This window comes from Penicillium argentinense (assembly GCF_028826775.1).
Source record: "Penicillium argentinense strain IBT 30761 chromosome Unknown utg000004l_segment0_segment0, whole genome shotgun sequence".
Taxonomy (NCBI): domain Eukaryota; kingdom Fungi; phylum Ascomycota; class Eurotiomycetes; order Eurotiales; family Aspergillaceae; genus Penicillium; species Penicillium argentinense.
The window spans coordinates 1,539,085-1,553,556 of NW_026622663.1; the positions used below are offsets into that span (position 1 = coordinate 1,539,085).

Genomic DNA, 14,472 nt, shown 5'->3' on the forward strand with positions numbered 1-14,472 from the left:
ATTAATATATTAGGGTAATATTTACCTCGGTCTTGCTCAGGTATATATTTTGAAAATGTAACCTCTCGCATTGATCTTTCTTTGAATCGTTTAAAAGACATGTCAATCTCTACCGATTCAGATTGGATGAAAAGCTCAGCCATGTCAGATGTGAAGCAAATAACCATAAGGTCAGGGTCTTGATAGATATGCTGAACGTAGTCCTACAAAAAGGTTAATTATAATATATTCTCATTATATCACGACCTATTATCTTCATACCTTTAAAGGAGGATCCTTTTCCATCTCAAAGATCAAACCATTGATATCCTGTCCATGAGGAAATCGTAGGAGTCTCTCCTTTCGAATGAGTGTGCTGATCCGGTCTAAATTAGCAAAGCTTTCATGGACATTGAGCAGCGACTCGCTATTATTGTATCGCTTGCATAGACCCCGAAGCTCAGGGCTAACGAGAAAACGTCCTAGGATAAAACATTATTAATATTTCTTTAATATATTCCTAACATATTAGAAAGAACTTTACCTGTTGTTAATGCAGGATTGTTCTGTAGGCGGATTATTCGTACTAATCCGTCTATAATTGCGGGTGGAGGCTTCGATGGAGGTGGCGGAGGGTGCATATGAATCCCGGTTGAGGTAAAAACCCAAAATGGATTGGACGTGAGGTCTATTGGAATAAACCAATGGAACTCAACGGAGCATTTGTGCCTTTTAATTTTACCAAGCCCACGTGTATGGTCAAATTCTATAATATAGTAATTAATAATATGTTCTTAATGTATTAAAGATATATTCCTTACCACAATAGTCTCCACGATGACGATTTGTGTCGATATAACCACAGGTTTGAATTTCTCCCTGGACCTCTCCATCAAGGATTCGCCTAAGCAATTCCCTGTCGATACCAGAGTCAGGGCGCACACATGATGCAAAATGAGACCTTGGACTTTCATATGAATTAGAGCAATAGATATAAAAGTCAGATCCACCAATAACACTCTGATATATAAATAACAGGTTAGAAATATTTTAAGAATATATTAGTAGTATATTACTTACATCCTGAACCCATCGACCGCGCGGCGAACAAGTATCCTTCCAAGATCCACATGAAGTGCGATTGATCTTGAATTGGCGCATCGTAGATTGGTACAACCTATATGTTGCTGGTTGTAGAGGGTTTTGGGTATCACTGAATGCGATATGTTGGCGAAGCTCTTTGATTCGCTGCCAAATACCCTCAGTAACATGCGAATGCACCATTTGCTTGAGCTCAGGATCTGTAAATTCACACATTTTTATGCCTGTACATCTGTAGAGGCTGTGTAGAAAAGCGACCCTTTCTCCAAAGATAGAATCATGCTGGTTACGTCTGTTTCGATAGGCTTGTTTTGACGAGTATTGCACCTAATATATTATTAACATATTATCAATATATTAATGGGATATTAATATACTCCTTCAATTGACTGCTCCACTGCGAACAATGACCGATCAGGCACATTGATCACATATGTGAAGCCATCCGGGTCTGTCCGGGGATATTCAGGTAGCGCTGAAGTATATTCGATAAAGCGTGTTCGAATCGGCGAGCGCTTGTCGTGTAAGATAGTCCGTAGGAATTCCTAAAGACACAATATATTATTAATGTATACTTAAATATTGAGAATATATTATCGTCATACCGGAGGTTCATCTAGAGCATCTGTAGGTCCAGGGGTCCCTTGAACAGTAGCAGGAACTGCACTCTCCTCACTATTAAGCTGCCGCTGAAGCTCCTGCTGAAGCTCCTGCTCCAGGGATTCACCGATATCTTGGTCGTCCTCTAAAAAGGCTGTCATACTGGGTGTGAGTGCAAACACTAGAATGAGATGAACTACCCCGCCTGACCCATGGTTCAGTGCGAGTGAATAATACATCAGTAATTTATTAAATGTATTCGCCAGAAATAAATTACAGGTGCCAAGAAATTAGGTGTGGCCTGGACTTATCGGGCTTATCAGGTGTGGCCTGACCCACCCGCAGGTGTTCAGGTCACATATACACTCAGCTTGAGCCACACGTGGCTGAGCGAAGCGAATTAGATAAGCGAGAATAAACCCACTCTCATGTCTCCACCACACAGAAGGCTAACGCGCCACGCGCCACCAACGTCGTCTTCACAATTGGACCCAGTTTAAGGGTAATTATAAAAGGGGAAATAAATAAAAGAGCAAAAAACAGGCCCGAGCCCGGGATCGAACCGGGGACCTCGCGCAATCTTGCTCAGAGTTGAACCCTAAGCGCGAATCATACCACTAGACCACCCGGGCTGTTGAATGGGAAAAATTAAAAAAGGGTGTGCTATCTTCCTGCTGGAGAGAGCGGGAGGGGAAAGAATAGACTCGTCTGATCTGATAGCAAGACGCTTCACGAACTTCTGTGCAAATTATTACTCTTAATTTACTATACGAATATGTGAATTGAACTTAACAGGGAAAACCCGATGAAAATGAAATGCTGCATTGCAATGATTTCTTTCAAGAGCGACCTGGCATGTGCTCCCACTCGTGAGAAGAATTCAAACATTTAGCACCGGACAAATCGCACTTCGCGCATATATCAAAGTCGAAACAAGTCTTGCAAGAGTAGTGAGAAGAGCCAGTTGGGATAGTTCCAGTACACACATCACACCACCTTGAAGATAGATCGAATCTGATTCGAATCCAGCCCACGTCAAGGGTACTTTGGCAAAATCCAATGTCCATTTCTTGAGCCCATTGGCGCACGAGGTCAATAATGGCGTTGTTTCCGCTTTTAAACGCCCAGCGAACAACTTTGGAACCCAAATCATCCTCCGAATCATTTGTGATTTTGGTTAGCGGAAGAAGAACCCTGACTGCTTCTTCATGTCCATTTCTGATAGCGGTACACAACGGGGTCATATGATAATGGTCGTGAATGTGCGGAGATGCATTGGATTGCAAAAGCAGGCGCAGGACCTTCTCGTGTCCTCGAGCGGCGGCGAGGAAAACAGGAGTTCTTCCGATGACGTCTTGAACATCAACGCCGTTTCTTTCAGAGTATTGAAGAAGGAGCTTGACAACGTCCACAGAGCCTCCTTCCGAAGCGAGATGTAGAGGTGTAGAGCCCCTATGGTCCTTTGAATTGATGTCGGCTTTTCTCTCCAGGAGGAGCTTGAGTACCTCGAGGTGACCGTTTGCAGAGGCCGAGGTGACAGGTGACTGCCCATTCTTGTCTGGAATACTGATATCTGCGTTGTGCTTGAGAAGAAGCTTCACAACTTCCAGATGATTTCTTGCTGAGGCTACATGAACAGCTGACCACCCTTTGATGTCTGGGACATTGACGTCCGCCCCGACATCTATCAGTAATCTAACTATTTTATCGTGGCCCATTGCAGATGCGGAGCTGACTGGTGTCCATCCTCCCCTGTTTGGGATAGTGATGTCTGCCCCTGCCATGGTGAGTAGCTCAATCACCTCGATGTGACCCATGTGAGATGCCGTATTGATCGGCGTCCATCCGGCATCATTTGATGCATTTATGTCCGCTCCCCGTGCAATAAGCAGCTTCACTATTTCAGCGTGACCACTGTATGATGCAACGTTCACTGGCGTCCATCTATGATCGTCCGAAGTGTTCACATCTGCGTTGTTCTCAAGTAGTAACCTCACTTGCTCCAGCTGACCGTTCACCAAGGCTATGCTGCGTGGTGACCATCCGTCCTTGTTTGTTGTATTGATATCCGCCTCCGCCGCGATAAGCAGCTTCATTATATCAGCGTGACCATTCAGTGACGCAGAGTTCGCTGGCGTCCATCCGAATTCGTCTGGCATGTTAACATCTGCATCGCTATCGAGAAGTAGCTTCACTACCTCTGTGTGACCATACGTCGAGGCTAAGTTGAGTGGTGACAATCTGTGGCCATTCTCCAGGTTGTTTGTGGTATTGATATCCGCACCCGTCGCGATAAGTAGTCTAACCACCTCGGAATGACCCATCTGAGACGCGAAGGTGATCGGCATCCACCCAGCTCTGTTGGGAATTATGACACCAGTCACATTCTCGCGAAGCAGCAGCTTGACCACTTCGGAATGGCCGCTTTGGGAGGCTATATTGATTGGCGTCCATCCGTCAATCGTTTCAGTTGTGACATTTGCCCCATATTTGATCAAGGTCTTAACAACATCCAAATATCCTTTTTCACAGGCGACTAGGAGCCCCGTCTGACCCCGATCTCCGATCTGGTCAATGGGGTGCTTGCGATTTTGGATCAAGAACTTCACCGTATCATTCAACCCAAGCAATGCTGCATAATAGACCGGGCTAGCTGAGACCCCGATTATTTCAGAGTGCCCTGCCTTCCGTGAATTGTCATTTGCGTCAAGCCATATTTTCCACCGTGCCCAAATCGGGCCGTTGGTATCGAACAGCCGATTCATGAGCTCCACCACTTCAGGACTTTTCGGGTCGCTTATCTTGCTGTGTCGTTGCCACGAGCTTGCAGCATAGTTCAAAAAGGTGCCGAAGACCTTATCATCCTCTATGAGGCTGCATTCTGCCCAAGACATTGGAAAGTTCATGTAGCGAAGGCAGAGCCTGGCAATCGCAATGTTTTGAGTCGGTTCATTGAATGGTTCTAGGCTCTTATTCAACTCAGGTCAGTTAGTTTGAGCGATCTGATTGGCGGAGACCGACGGGTATGAAGGCAGGCATCACAGCTCCGGCACTTCTCCCTTCTCTCTCCTCTCCAGTCTCAGTATTCGCTACGGAATGCTCTCTTTTCTTGAAGAATAGGCTCTTGTCACATTAAGGGGTTCATTAAGCGTAACTAGGGCCACTACGAGAAAGACCCGGAACAAGGATTTGATACTCTTCTTGAATAGTGTATTAATATAGTCGGTGCGAAAGCAGAGAGTGCCAGAGGCTATTTTCGACATGCGGGCTTAAACATAGAGATTTTTGATGCTTAAAACACCCTCTAACCCCGTGCCAATCATTTTACCCTTTGGTGTCCATCAATTATGGGCCCTGAAGACTCCAAGTCCAATTTGTTCGGTTGATGAAGGCCAAAACCGTAATATTTGTTACGGGCCAATAGAAAGATCCTGGATCAAACTGTACCATTCAACGAAGGTATCAAGACTGAAGAGAGAAAGAGGAAGGAAAAGAAGACAGATCAGCGAGAGAGGATTTAAGACATCCTCAAAGCAAGCGAACAGACACCTGAGGCAGACACCCGTGAATGGCAACATCTGAGGCTATTCCCATATCTTCCGATCTCCTTTGTTCTCGCCAGAACGTCACATTCGTCACAATATTAAAGTATACTATAGTGACGAAGGGATCCCATGAAGACATTGTTTAACGGGGCGTATCCTTGGCCTTGTATTACATATTCGCTGGCTACAGCATCAGTGCCAGCGAACGGAACGTTCCACGTATACGTGTAACCACTCTGAGATTGAGTCGCGACACCGATAGAGGTCCACGACCAATCCGCATTGGCTTTGGCTGTCTCGTACCAAGCGCCACTGTATTTGTAAAAGCCGGAGTAGAAGTCATTGCCTTCGACGAGGTAGTTGACGATCTCGTGATACGCGGTATCTTGACCGTCCATGCCTAGCGTCACGCCTGGGGCCTGAATCGGCCACCCGTGGACAATTCCAATGTCGGGCTGTTTGGTGCCGATGAAGAGCCGCACAAATGCGTATGGGACCAGGACGTCGGCTTTGTAGACAACGGTGTCGCCATTCTGTGTAAAGCCAACATTGGCGTTTGTACCATTAGCCGGTAGGCTTTTCGTGCTCGCCGAGATCAACCGGGAGCTACCTCCACTGCCTAAAGCTAAGATCGTCCGCACCTCGAAGGCGATACCAGAGGTTCCGGGGTCGATCATACCAATCGTAGCTCGAGTCAATGAGGCTGGCAGTTCCAGTACCTGTACACCGTCCTTATAAACCGCATAGCCAAGAGCATTCTCGACTGATGACCAGGTAAGGGTGACGGAGCTATAGTCCGAAGAGGAGACGACCGCGTCGCTTGGAAGACCAACAACAGAGGAGCTAGTAACTTCAGCTAGATCATCAATGAGAGGCGTGCCACCTGGTACGGCGCCGATGACTGCTTGCATATAAGCCTCGTTGGGTAGATTATCGTAAGGGTTAGGTTGGTCATCGTCGGTCATTTCCAAGAACCCGGCCTTACGGCTCGAGGCAAGAGCAGCGACACTCGCAATCTGATCCTGTGGTACTTTGTAGATGATATGCCATATCTTTCGGGGGTCCTTTGGCATCCAATCATTAGGTACAAACGAGTTTGTATAAGTCTCATAGCTGCTCTCGAATGTCAATAGCGTATCCATAGTGTCTTCAAAGCATTGAGCTATTGGTGAGCCAGGATTGAGTACTGTATATACGCCGTGGTGTTTCCGCTTCGTATAATTGTTGATGTATGCGTATAGATCTGCGTAGATATTGTTGGGACCGCATTCTGGCCAGCCTTCATCAAAAACGATACCGCCGAGACTGGTGCCATATAGCTCGAACCACTTATCGATATCTTGTTCAATTTGCGAAGCCCAGTCTGCGAGGTCATGCGAGCCCAGTCGAGTTGTAAATTGTTGTTGACTCACGCCAAGGTAACCAGTCCGAACATAACCGAGGATCTTTTTGCCTTGACTCGCTGCTTGATCAATCACCGATTTCCAGGATTCATCGACCATATAATCTGGTCCGTTCAAAACATTGGCAACCAATACGCTGACCTTCTGAGTGTCGTATGTGAGGAGTCGTTCCCACGAAGCTGGGTCCCCGAGGGGGTTGATATACGACGCAATGGCAATCTGCTGGCCGGCGTCCCCTCCCGAATCTGGATTTGATCCCTCATCCGTCGAGCCCAGGGCCTCTATCCAAGTCGACAATAAGCTGTTGTAGCTATCTGGGTAGGCGGAATATGGAGCGAATCCGTCGATGGTTAGGGGAGAGCTGACTTCGCTCCCGGTTGCATCGTCAGGACAACCAAGATAGTCTCCACCCCAAATCGTAACATCGTCGGTAGCATTCAAGTAAAAGTCGCTGCCCTCTGTAACGAATGTGGCGAGTGAATCCGGTAATCTTGGATATGGGGGCCCATCGATTTTGAGTGTAACGATGGGTAGGTGAGGATATACGTTGCCATTTTTCGACATCACGTACTTAGCCAATGCGTAATATGCCAGATTATCGGCGTTTCGCTGAACTTAGTATCCGACAGAGCCTCCTGTTCCTCCCTCTTGCCAACGAGCTAATACTTTAGTCCAAAGGGTGCCGTATGCTGGAGTCGTAACGGTATTCTTATCGCTCGTTTTGATGTCAATCTGGAGATCTAGGACACGAGGATTCGGTTTTGGGGAGTCAGCAGCCAGATCTAAATGCAATAACTCATGCTGATCCATTTCGGTTAGTCATCCAGATTTGTAGGGTCAAGACTTTTGATCCAGCTCACCAAAAACGTTTGTGCTCTGTTATCATAGCTTGCAAGTTTCAGGTTGTTTGGGCTAACTAGAGCATTCCCGTATGTGATTGCGTCTGCCAGACTTCTGCGATCAAAAAAGCCGCCGCAAAAATTGATCATCGGAGTGCCAGAGTCATCTGGGTCAGAGTTCATCGAATATGCAAGTGGTGTTGGCTTTGGCTTTGGCGGATCGCCTGAGTTTGCTTGGCTGGAATGCATCAGTGAAGTCACTTTATACTTATTCCGTATTAACAGAAAGATAGGGTGGCAGTACGTACTTTGGTTGACACGGATCTTGTTGATCGGGCCGATTTTGGCATTTCTTTTTTGGATCATCGCATCGAACCTTGATATAATTCTGGAAGAAGGGATTTTTGTAGCTATAGATCATCGTTGCCGTATTTGCAAAGACTGCCTGAATTTGAGGTTGCTGGGCTTTGTTCAGCCCTGGGGCACCCAGAAACTCCAGTGCAGCTGCGTTGTTCCAATCGATATCTTTCCCCACTCCTGCAGTACTGGAGTGCATGATGACGGAGTCAGTGTACTTCTTCTCCAGATGAATTCGCAAAAATCAGGATCGGTATGGAGGCTAGGGAACGGGGACAGCTCACGACGATTCGTGGATTTGATGATTACGAGAGATTGACTTACTTGGATATTAGCCATGCATCATAATAGGCGTCGTCAATTTTGCCCTTAGCTCCTGGGCCGAAGTTTTCTTTGCAGTCAAGATATTTATAGAGGTACGTTCCCATCCAATTCTCAGGTGACACAGTGTCAGTTGGAGTCACTCGGTAAGGAGTCTCGTCGCCTGGAAAATCGGCAGGCGGCTCAGCTAGAGTGTAGCGTAGTAGCAAGAAGAACGTTGTAAGGGCTGCGAGGAGAACCATATTGACGGGCTGCAGAGAGTGAGATTCGGATAAAATCCAACAAAAGGAACAAGGATATATACTTGATCACTGGACGCTTCATCTAAAGTGCTGTATATCTTATCGGGTAATGTTTCTGATCCAATTTCTTTTTGCCCCAGACAGGTTACATCGCTTGTAATAGTGAAAAGAGTGGAAATGAGATGTCTTAGACTTTCATTTCAACTGTCCGCATATTTTGACTCTACGGGTTGCTATACCCGGGATTTCTTTACGGAAAAGCTAACATAAGAGCTAAATGATGAATGTGCTTAGACCTCGCCACGACCCTGATATTGGGTCCCTCCTACCGACTCGCGACCCGGACCTGGACGGTTCCGGTTCCGAGCCTTACGACCCGGACCGACCCTCAGGGTCATAAAATCTCGTCAGGGTCACCCTGACTACGACCCTGACTACCCTGAATTGCATAATTCTTTTACGCCTTTCCTGATTAGGATGAATAAATTCGCTGACACATCATTATATATTACTGTTTCTTATACCTGTTCTGTATGTCTAACTATGATTCCATCAATTTTCATCCACCCCCTATGTAATTCTTTGTATTAAGTCTTTTGAATACGTCTTCTGGCTTGGTAATACTAAACTTGCCCTCTTTTCTACCTAAGAGGAATTGTTGTGGTGTGTTTTATAGAAAGTTGGTGAAATTGGTGTGTAAGGATGCGGAAATATATTTCGAATGTATGAGATAGTTGCACTACATTCCGCAGAACTTAAACACTATCCTAACTCCTGCGGTGATGGTCTTGAAAACCTAGGTCAGTGACCTAGGAAGGACCGTGGCTATCGCAATGAAAGGGAAATCCTATGGGAATCCTATCCTATGCCATAATATACGGGTGGGATTCAGGATAGGAAATTCCCTCCCACGGTCAGTCTGACTACCCTGAGGGTCACCCTGACTATCCTGAGGGTCACCCTGACTACCCTGAGGGTCACCCTGACTACCCTGAGGGTCACCCTGACTACCCTGAGGGTCACCCTGACTATCCTGAGGGTCACCCTGACTACCCTGAGGGTCACCCTGACTACCCTGAGGGTCACCCTGACTACCCTGGAAGGTCAACCAATTAGCTTGAGGATTTGAATAAAAAGCGGGGTTTAGATGTGATCTATCAAGCAAAAAATCAGATATTGCAGAATCAGCATGTACCTCTACCCCTAAGTCCTTTCGCCTAACACCAAAGAAAAATCTCAGTAAGTCCTTCCTTCTTATACACAGCTTCATCATGTCTCAGTCATCTGATATATTCCACTCCTCTATACATGATGCGCCACCTTCGGATTTCCTTGAATACGTTGCTAATTCTACACCACCTCAGCCTTTCTCCCCCGTCCCCTCCGGAAGCCAACAGACCGTCTACGAGCCTCTGAAAGCCCCCGAATGCCTTAAACGCGTTTGCCCGGACCGGATCAGAACATACATTCTATATTCTCCAGAAATGAGTGATGAATTTGTGACTTGGTGGCTTCAGACCGACTTTGGGAGGAAGAAACGGATGACTTGGGATGGGAAACGCGCAAAGTGCTGGGAATACTTTGACCAGGTCGCCTTAGACAGAAATGGGAAACCAGGAGTTATGTGCCAGCAATGTCAGAAGGTTCTTGATCACCCTGGTTGGGCTCATAGCGGAACAACTTCAATGAACAAGCACTATAATGGGGTGACTTGTCGGAAAGCTGCCCTAGCCAAAAGGCAGAAGCCAAATATCAAGCTGGCATTAGAGCATGCTGTATGTTCAGCACCCTATTATCGGCTTTATTTTACTAACTTACTTCTACGCCTAGGCCCAGAATTCACCCGTACGAGCATTCGATACGCGTATTTGGCAGCAGAAGCTTGCGAAGCTTCTTACTGTGTCACATCTTCCGTTCCTTTTCCTTGAACACCCTGAGTTCCGTGATCTTATCTCTTACGCCCGGCTGGCACCATCAATGCCAGATATCCCATCCGCTAAAGCTATGCGCCGGCAGCTTCGAGAGCTAGTCCGTGAGAACCAAAAGATTATCCTTCAGACACTTCCTTCTGGTGCTAAGCTATCACTTGCCCTTGATTGCTGGACATCTCCATTCAAACAGGCTTTTATGGCTATCACTGGGTACTTCATTGACAAAGACTGGGAGTACCGTGAGATATTACTTGGATTTCAGCCCTTACATGGAGCTCATTCTGGTGCAAATCTGAGTGAGGTGGTTTTCGACTTGCTACAAGAGCATCAGATCACGAATCGAGTGCTTTCGGTGACTACCGACAACGCTTCAAACAACAAAACTCTTATGGAGAGTGTCAACGAGGCGATTGAAGGTCTACAATCCTCGAGCGACGTCGCTATCATTCGGGTACCATGTATTGCACATGTGATCCAGATTAGCCTAAAAAGTCTTCTTGGGAAGATGAAGGCTATTCCAAAAAATGATAGGGCTGAGCAAACATGGTCTGATGATCGGGTAGAAGCTCTGCGGGCGACGCAGCAGGAAAGAGGGATTGTTGACACTCTAAGCAAGGTAAGACGTCTTACTTAATTCCGATTCATAATCTAATTTGTTCCTTAGGTCCGAAACCTTGCGATTTATATTAATGCAAGTCCTCAGCGCCAGGAGTCATTCTACAACCTGCAGGCAAGAGAGAAAAAGCTAGTTCCAATCCAGGACGTTACTCCTCGATGGAACTCTACATTCTTAATGCTCGCACGCGCGAAGAAGCTCCAGCAGGCCTTCGATGCTTTCTGCTCCCAGTATGACCAAGGGCACTTTTCCTTGAGCCAGGAGCAGTGGCGGCAGGTTGATTATCTCCTTTGTATTCTTGAGCCTTTTCACCGATTCACAACTCTTTTGTGCAAAACAAAGAATGTCACTATCCATCGGGTTTTCAAGGTCTACAAGAAGCTATTTGATCATCTTGAAAAGTCGATTAACCAGCTTCGACGGAAGAAGGTTGCTTGGAAGCAGGTGATGCTTATATCCCTCGAAGCAGCAAAACTCAAGCTCTCAGCCTACTACAGAGACACCGACAAGATTGACAGTCATCTCTACGCAGTTGGCACAATCCTTTCTCCACAGGATAAACTCAAGTTCTTCTCGACTCCCGACTGGGATCCAGACCCAGGATCTGGGGTCGACTACCGAGCAGCCTATCGCCAGAGCCTTGAGTCCTTCCTCGAGAAGTACTCTGAGAGTTTTGCCGAGGACCATCAAAGGTTAGGTGGTCCGACTATAAGTTCGATACCGGATGAATTTGATTTAGCTTGTGCTCTAGATGAGTCGCAGCAGTCTCAAATTTCACAGCCAGCACAGTCAGATGAGCTTACAAGGTATCTTGATAGCAGTAAGTATTTCTTGATCTCTATTTGAGCAATTACTGACTTGTCCTTTAGATATAGTCACAAATGCCCAGCCTCTGACCTGGTGGAGAGATCATCAAGATAAGTTCCCTACGATGGCAAGGCTTGCTCGCGATGTGCTCTCTATCCCAGCTAGTGGTGCAGGGGTAGAGCGGCTTTTTAACTCTGCACGAGATATCTGTCATTATCGTCGAGGCTCTCTTCAACCTCAAACAATCTCAGATCTTATGATGTATATGTGTACATCACGGTTTGAGATTCATGAAGAGGAGCGAATAATGCTTTCTGAATATCTTTCGGCTCAGGAGATACAGGCTGCAAAGGAAGAGAGAACACAGCAGCAACTCGCTGTTGATCCAATTAGCGACAATGAAGAGGATGAAGCGTCTACGACACAGCTCCGAGCCAGGTCCCAGCCCCGAGCTATCTCGAAGACCCGACCAACCTCGCAGGCTGCCCAGGGTCCGTCCGCAAAAGCACTCGGCAAAAGACGTATAAGCAATATAGCTGACTATGTGAGAGGTGATGAGGAGGAAGACGATGGTCAAGAGTCGGAAGCAATACCCCTGCCGGAGATACAGCACCGAGTGTCAGGCAGAGTCCGTAAGCGTTCAAGGTTGCTAGATGGGTATGAAACGACTAATATGTAATTCGAGATTCGGGCAGTCTTTTCGGTTGATTCATTAGTTTGATTTGTTTTGATTTAATTCATTCTACATTGCCAAATTAGGAAACTTCTCCTCTAAGTACTGTAAGTGAGATACTCTTAAATACAGACAAAATCTGCATAACTTATGCTCCGCGTGACTTGGCAATGTTTGCCTTGTTTGACGACCCTGAGGGTAGGTTCTCGACCCTGAGGGTAGGTTCGCGACTTTTATGGCCCTAGCCTGACCCCATTTCAGGGTCTAACCTTACGACCCTAAAACCTGCGTGGTCCGGGTCGCGGTCCGGGTCGTCAGGGTCACCCTCGGGTCGTGGCGAGGTCTAAATGTGCTATTCCCTTTGGGGGCTATACTAGGCAAAACATCGACATATAACCGGCCGATAAAATTCAATTCCGAGAGAAATGAGCCCATTTCTAGGGTGATGAGGGAGTCTAGTCCACAAAGGATAACCGGTAGTCGCCTATTTCTTGTGGCGGCTCTGCTAACAAAATTGCTTAGCTTAGCGAAAGGGTCTAGCTTTACCAAGAGCGGAACTTGTCCTTACTGTTGACTGGATAGGAGATTAACCAGGTCGGCACTGGCTAAAATTATACTAGTGTAGCCTTGTGGCTAAATGAATAAGAGAATTGTGAGAACGAAGCCAAGACACTATGGAAGTACTCAGCCCGGACCCTGATCGTCGGATTGGATAGAGCGTGGATCTAACTTTAATCACTCTAGGAGTATAAAACTATGGAAACGAATACTACTCTGCTATTATAGTAGGAATTTAGTACCTAGTCCAAGTATCCGCGCAGACGGCGCGAAGGATCAGAATCAGGATAGCCGTGAGGAGAATTCGGAGGCTAGCACTCGCTAAGGTGAGTGTGCATATGTAGCGATGGCGTTCATAACTCCGATTGGATAGACCTGCGATAACGCTGATGACAACTTTTAGCGATGGGTAGGCAAAGAATACTTAAACGCGGTCATCTGTATGACCCTGAGAGCGCACTCATGGGCTCCGATGTCGAGTCACGTGATACCAAAGATTGGCCTTTTCCTGTCCGTACTAGTCGCCATCGTCGCTATCTCCTCTAACTTTCTATCGACTGGCCGCTTACTTCCCATCAACATTAACACTATTTTTCACCAACGAACAATGATGGATGACGACTCACAGCGCATCTCATGCCCCACAAACCCTCCTCTGTCGATGACTGAACGGACCAAGTTCGGCACCGGCCAAGGATGCATTGTCTATGGCTATCCCTCCACTGGTGGGGTTCTCGTCAAAGACGCTAACCTTCTCGACATGCTTTTCCTATCGCTCCCCCGCTTTCATGAATCGCAGCGCTCACCCAGTGCCGACGAAGAAGACAGATTCTGTAATCTTATGCGACGGACTGGTGCGACGTTGTGGCCGAGTAAGGAGGATGTGATCGAGGTAGAGGTTGGCCTAAGGGAGGCCACGGAGGAAGAAGAAAAGGTGTTGGTGTTTGGTTGGCCGACGGATGGAGTGGGTGTTTGGGTGTTGAGGTATAAGAGTGCTAGGCAACTGCCAAGAGATTTTGGGAGAGTGAGTTTAGCGATGAATATGGAGGAGAAGATACAGATGATGAGAGAGTATGGCGCTACGTTTGTTGAAGATGTCACGCAGGTGGAGGAACTTTTTGAGGGCCAAATACGTTCTGAGGCTACTACCAACTAGTCTTGGAATGGGCGCTTGTGGAATCTCAGTATGCTACATGTCGTGCTGTGGGAGGCTCGGGCGACCTGGAGAGGGAGTTGCCGAAGCGCATAGCATGATGGGAGCCGTAGCTGTTTTGGCCCTTCAGAAACTGAGATAAGCTCTTGTCAAGCAAAATATTTGGAAAGCCCATATTAGCTTGCGGGGTGAGCCAGATTGGAATCAACACTGGCAAAGAATGAGATACGCCGCAGATGACAAAACCATGGTGATAAAATAAATATCCTTCCCTACCAGGATTAGCTCTACACTGGGTAAGCACGGCCACTGTGTGATGACTGGCGGGCGTACAGAGGTACACGAAG

At 46.9% G+C, this 14,472-nt stretch overlaps 3 protein-coding genes across 3 annotated transcripts; 1 reads left to right on the forward strand and 2 right to left on the reverse strand.

Moving 5' to 3' along the window:
• Window positions 1–2,519: 2,519 nt before the first annotated feature.
• N7532_003495 (Ankyrin repeat domain-containing protein 52) lies at window positions 2,520–4,586 on the reverse strand (the record flags this gene model as incomplete). The annotated part of the gene is made up of 1 exon (XM_056615989.1): window positions 2,520–4,586. One exon carries the CDS (start codon window positions 4,584–4,586, stop codon window positions 2,520–2,522), a length of 2,067 nt encoding a protein of 688 aa, XP_056476346.1.
• A 737-nt stretch (window positions 4,587–5,323) lies between these two features.
• On the reverse strand, window positions 5,324–7,192 carry N7532_003496 (uncharacterized protein; the record flags this gene model as incomplete). The annotated part of the gene is made up of 1 exon (XM_056615990.1): window positions 5,324–7,192. The coding sequence occupies one exon, from the start codon at window positions 7,190–7,192 to the stop codon at window positions 5,324–5,326; it is 1,869 nt and encodes a 622-aa protein (XP_056476347.1).
• A 6,390-nt stretch (window positions 7,193–13,582) lies between these two features.
• Window positions 13,583–14,128, forward strand: N7532_003497 (uncharacterized protein; the record flags this gene model as incomplete). Its single annotated transcript, XM_056615991.1, has 1 exon — window positions 13,583–14,128. One exon carries the CDS (start codon window positions 13,583–13,585, stop codon window positions 14,126–14,128), a length of 546 nt encoding a protein of 181 aa, XP_056476348.1.
• Between the last annotated feature and the right edge of the window lie 344 nt (window positions 14,129–14,472).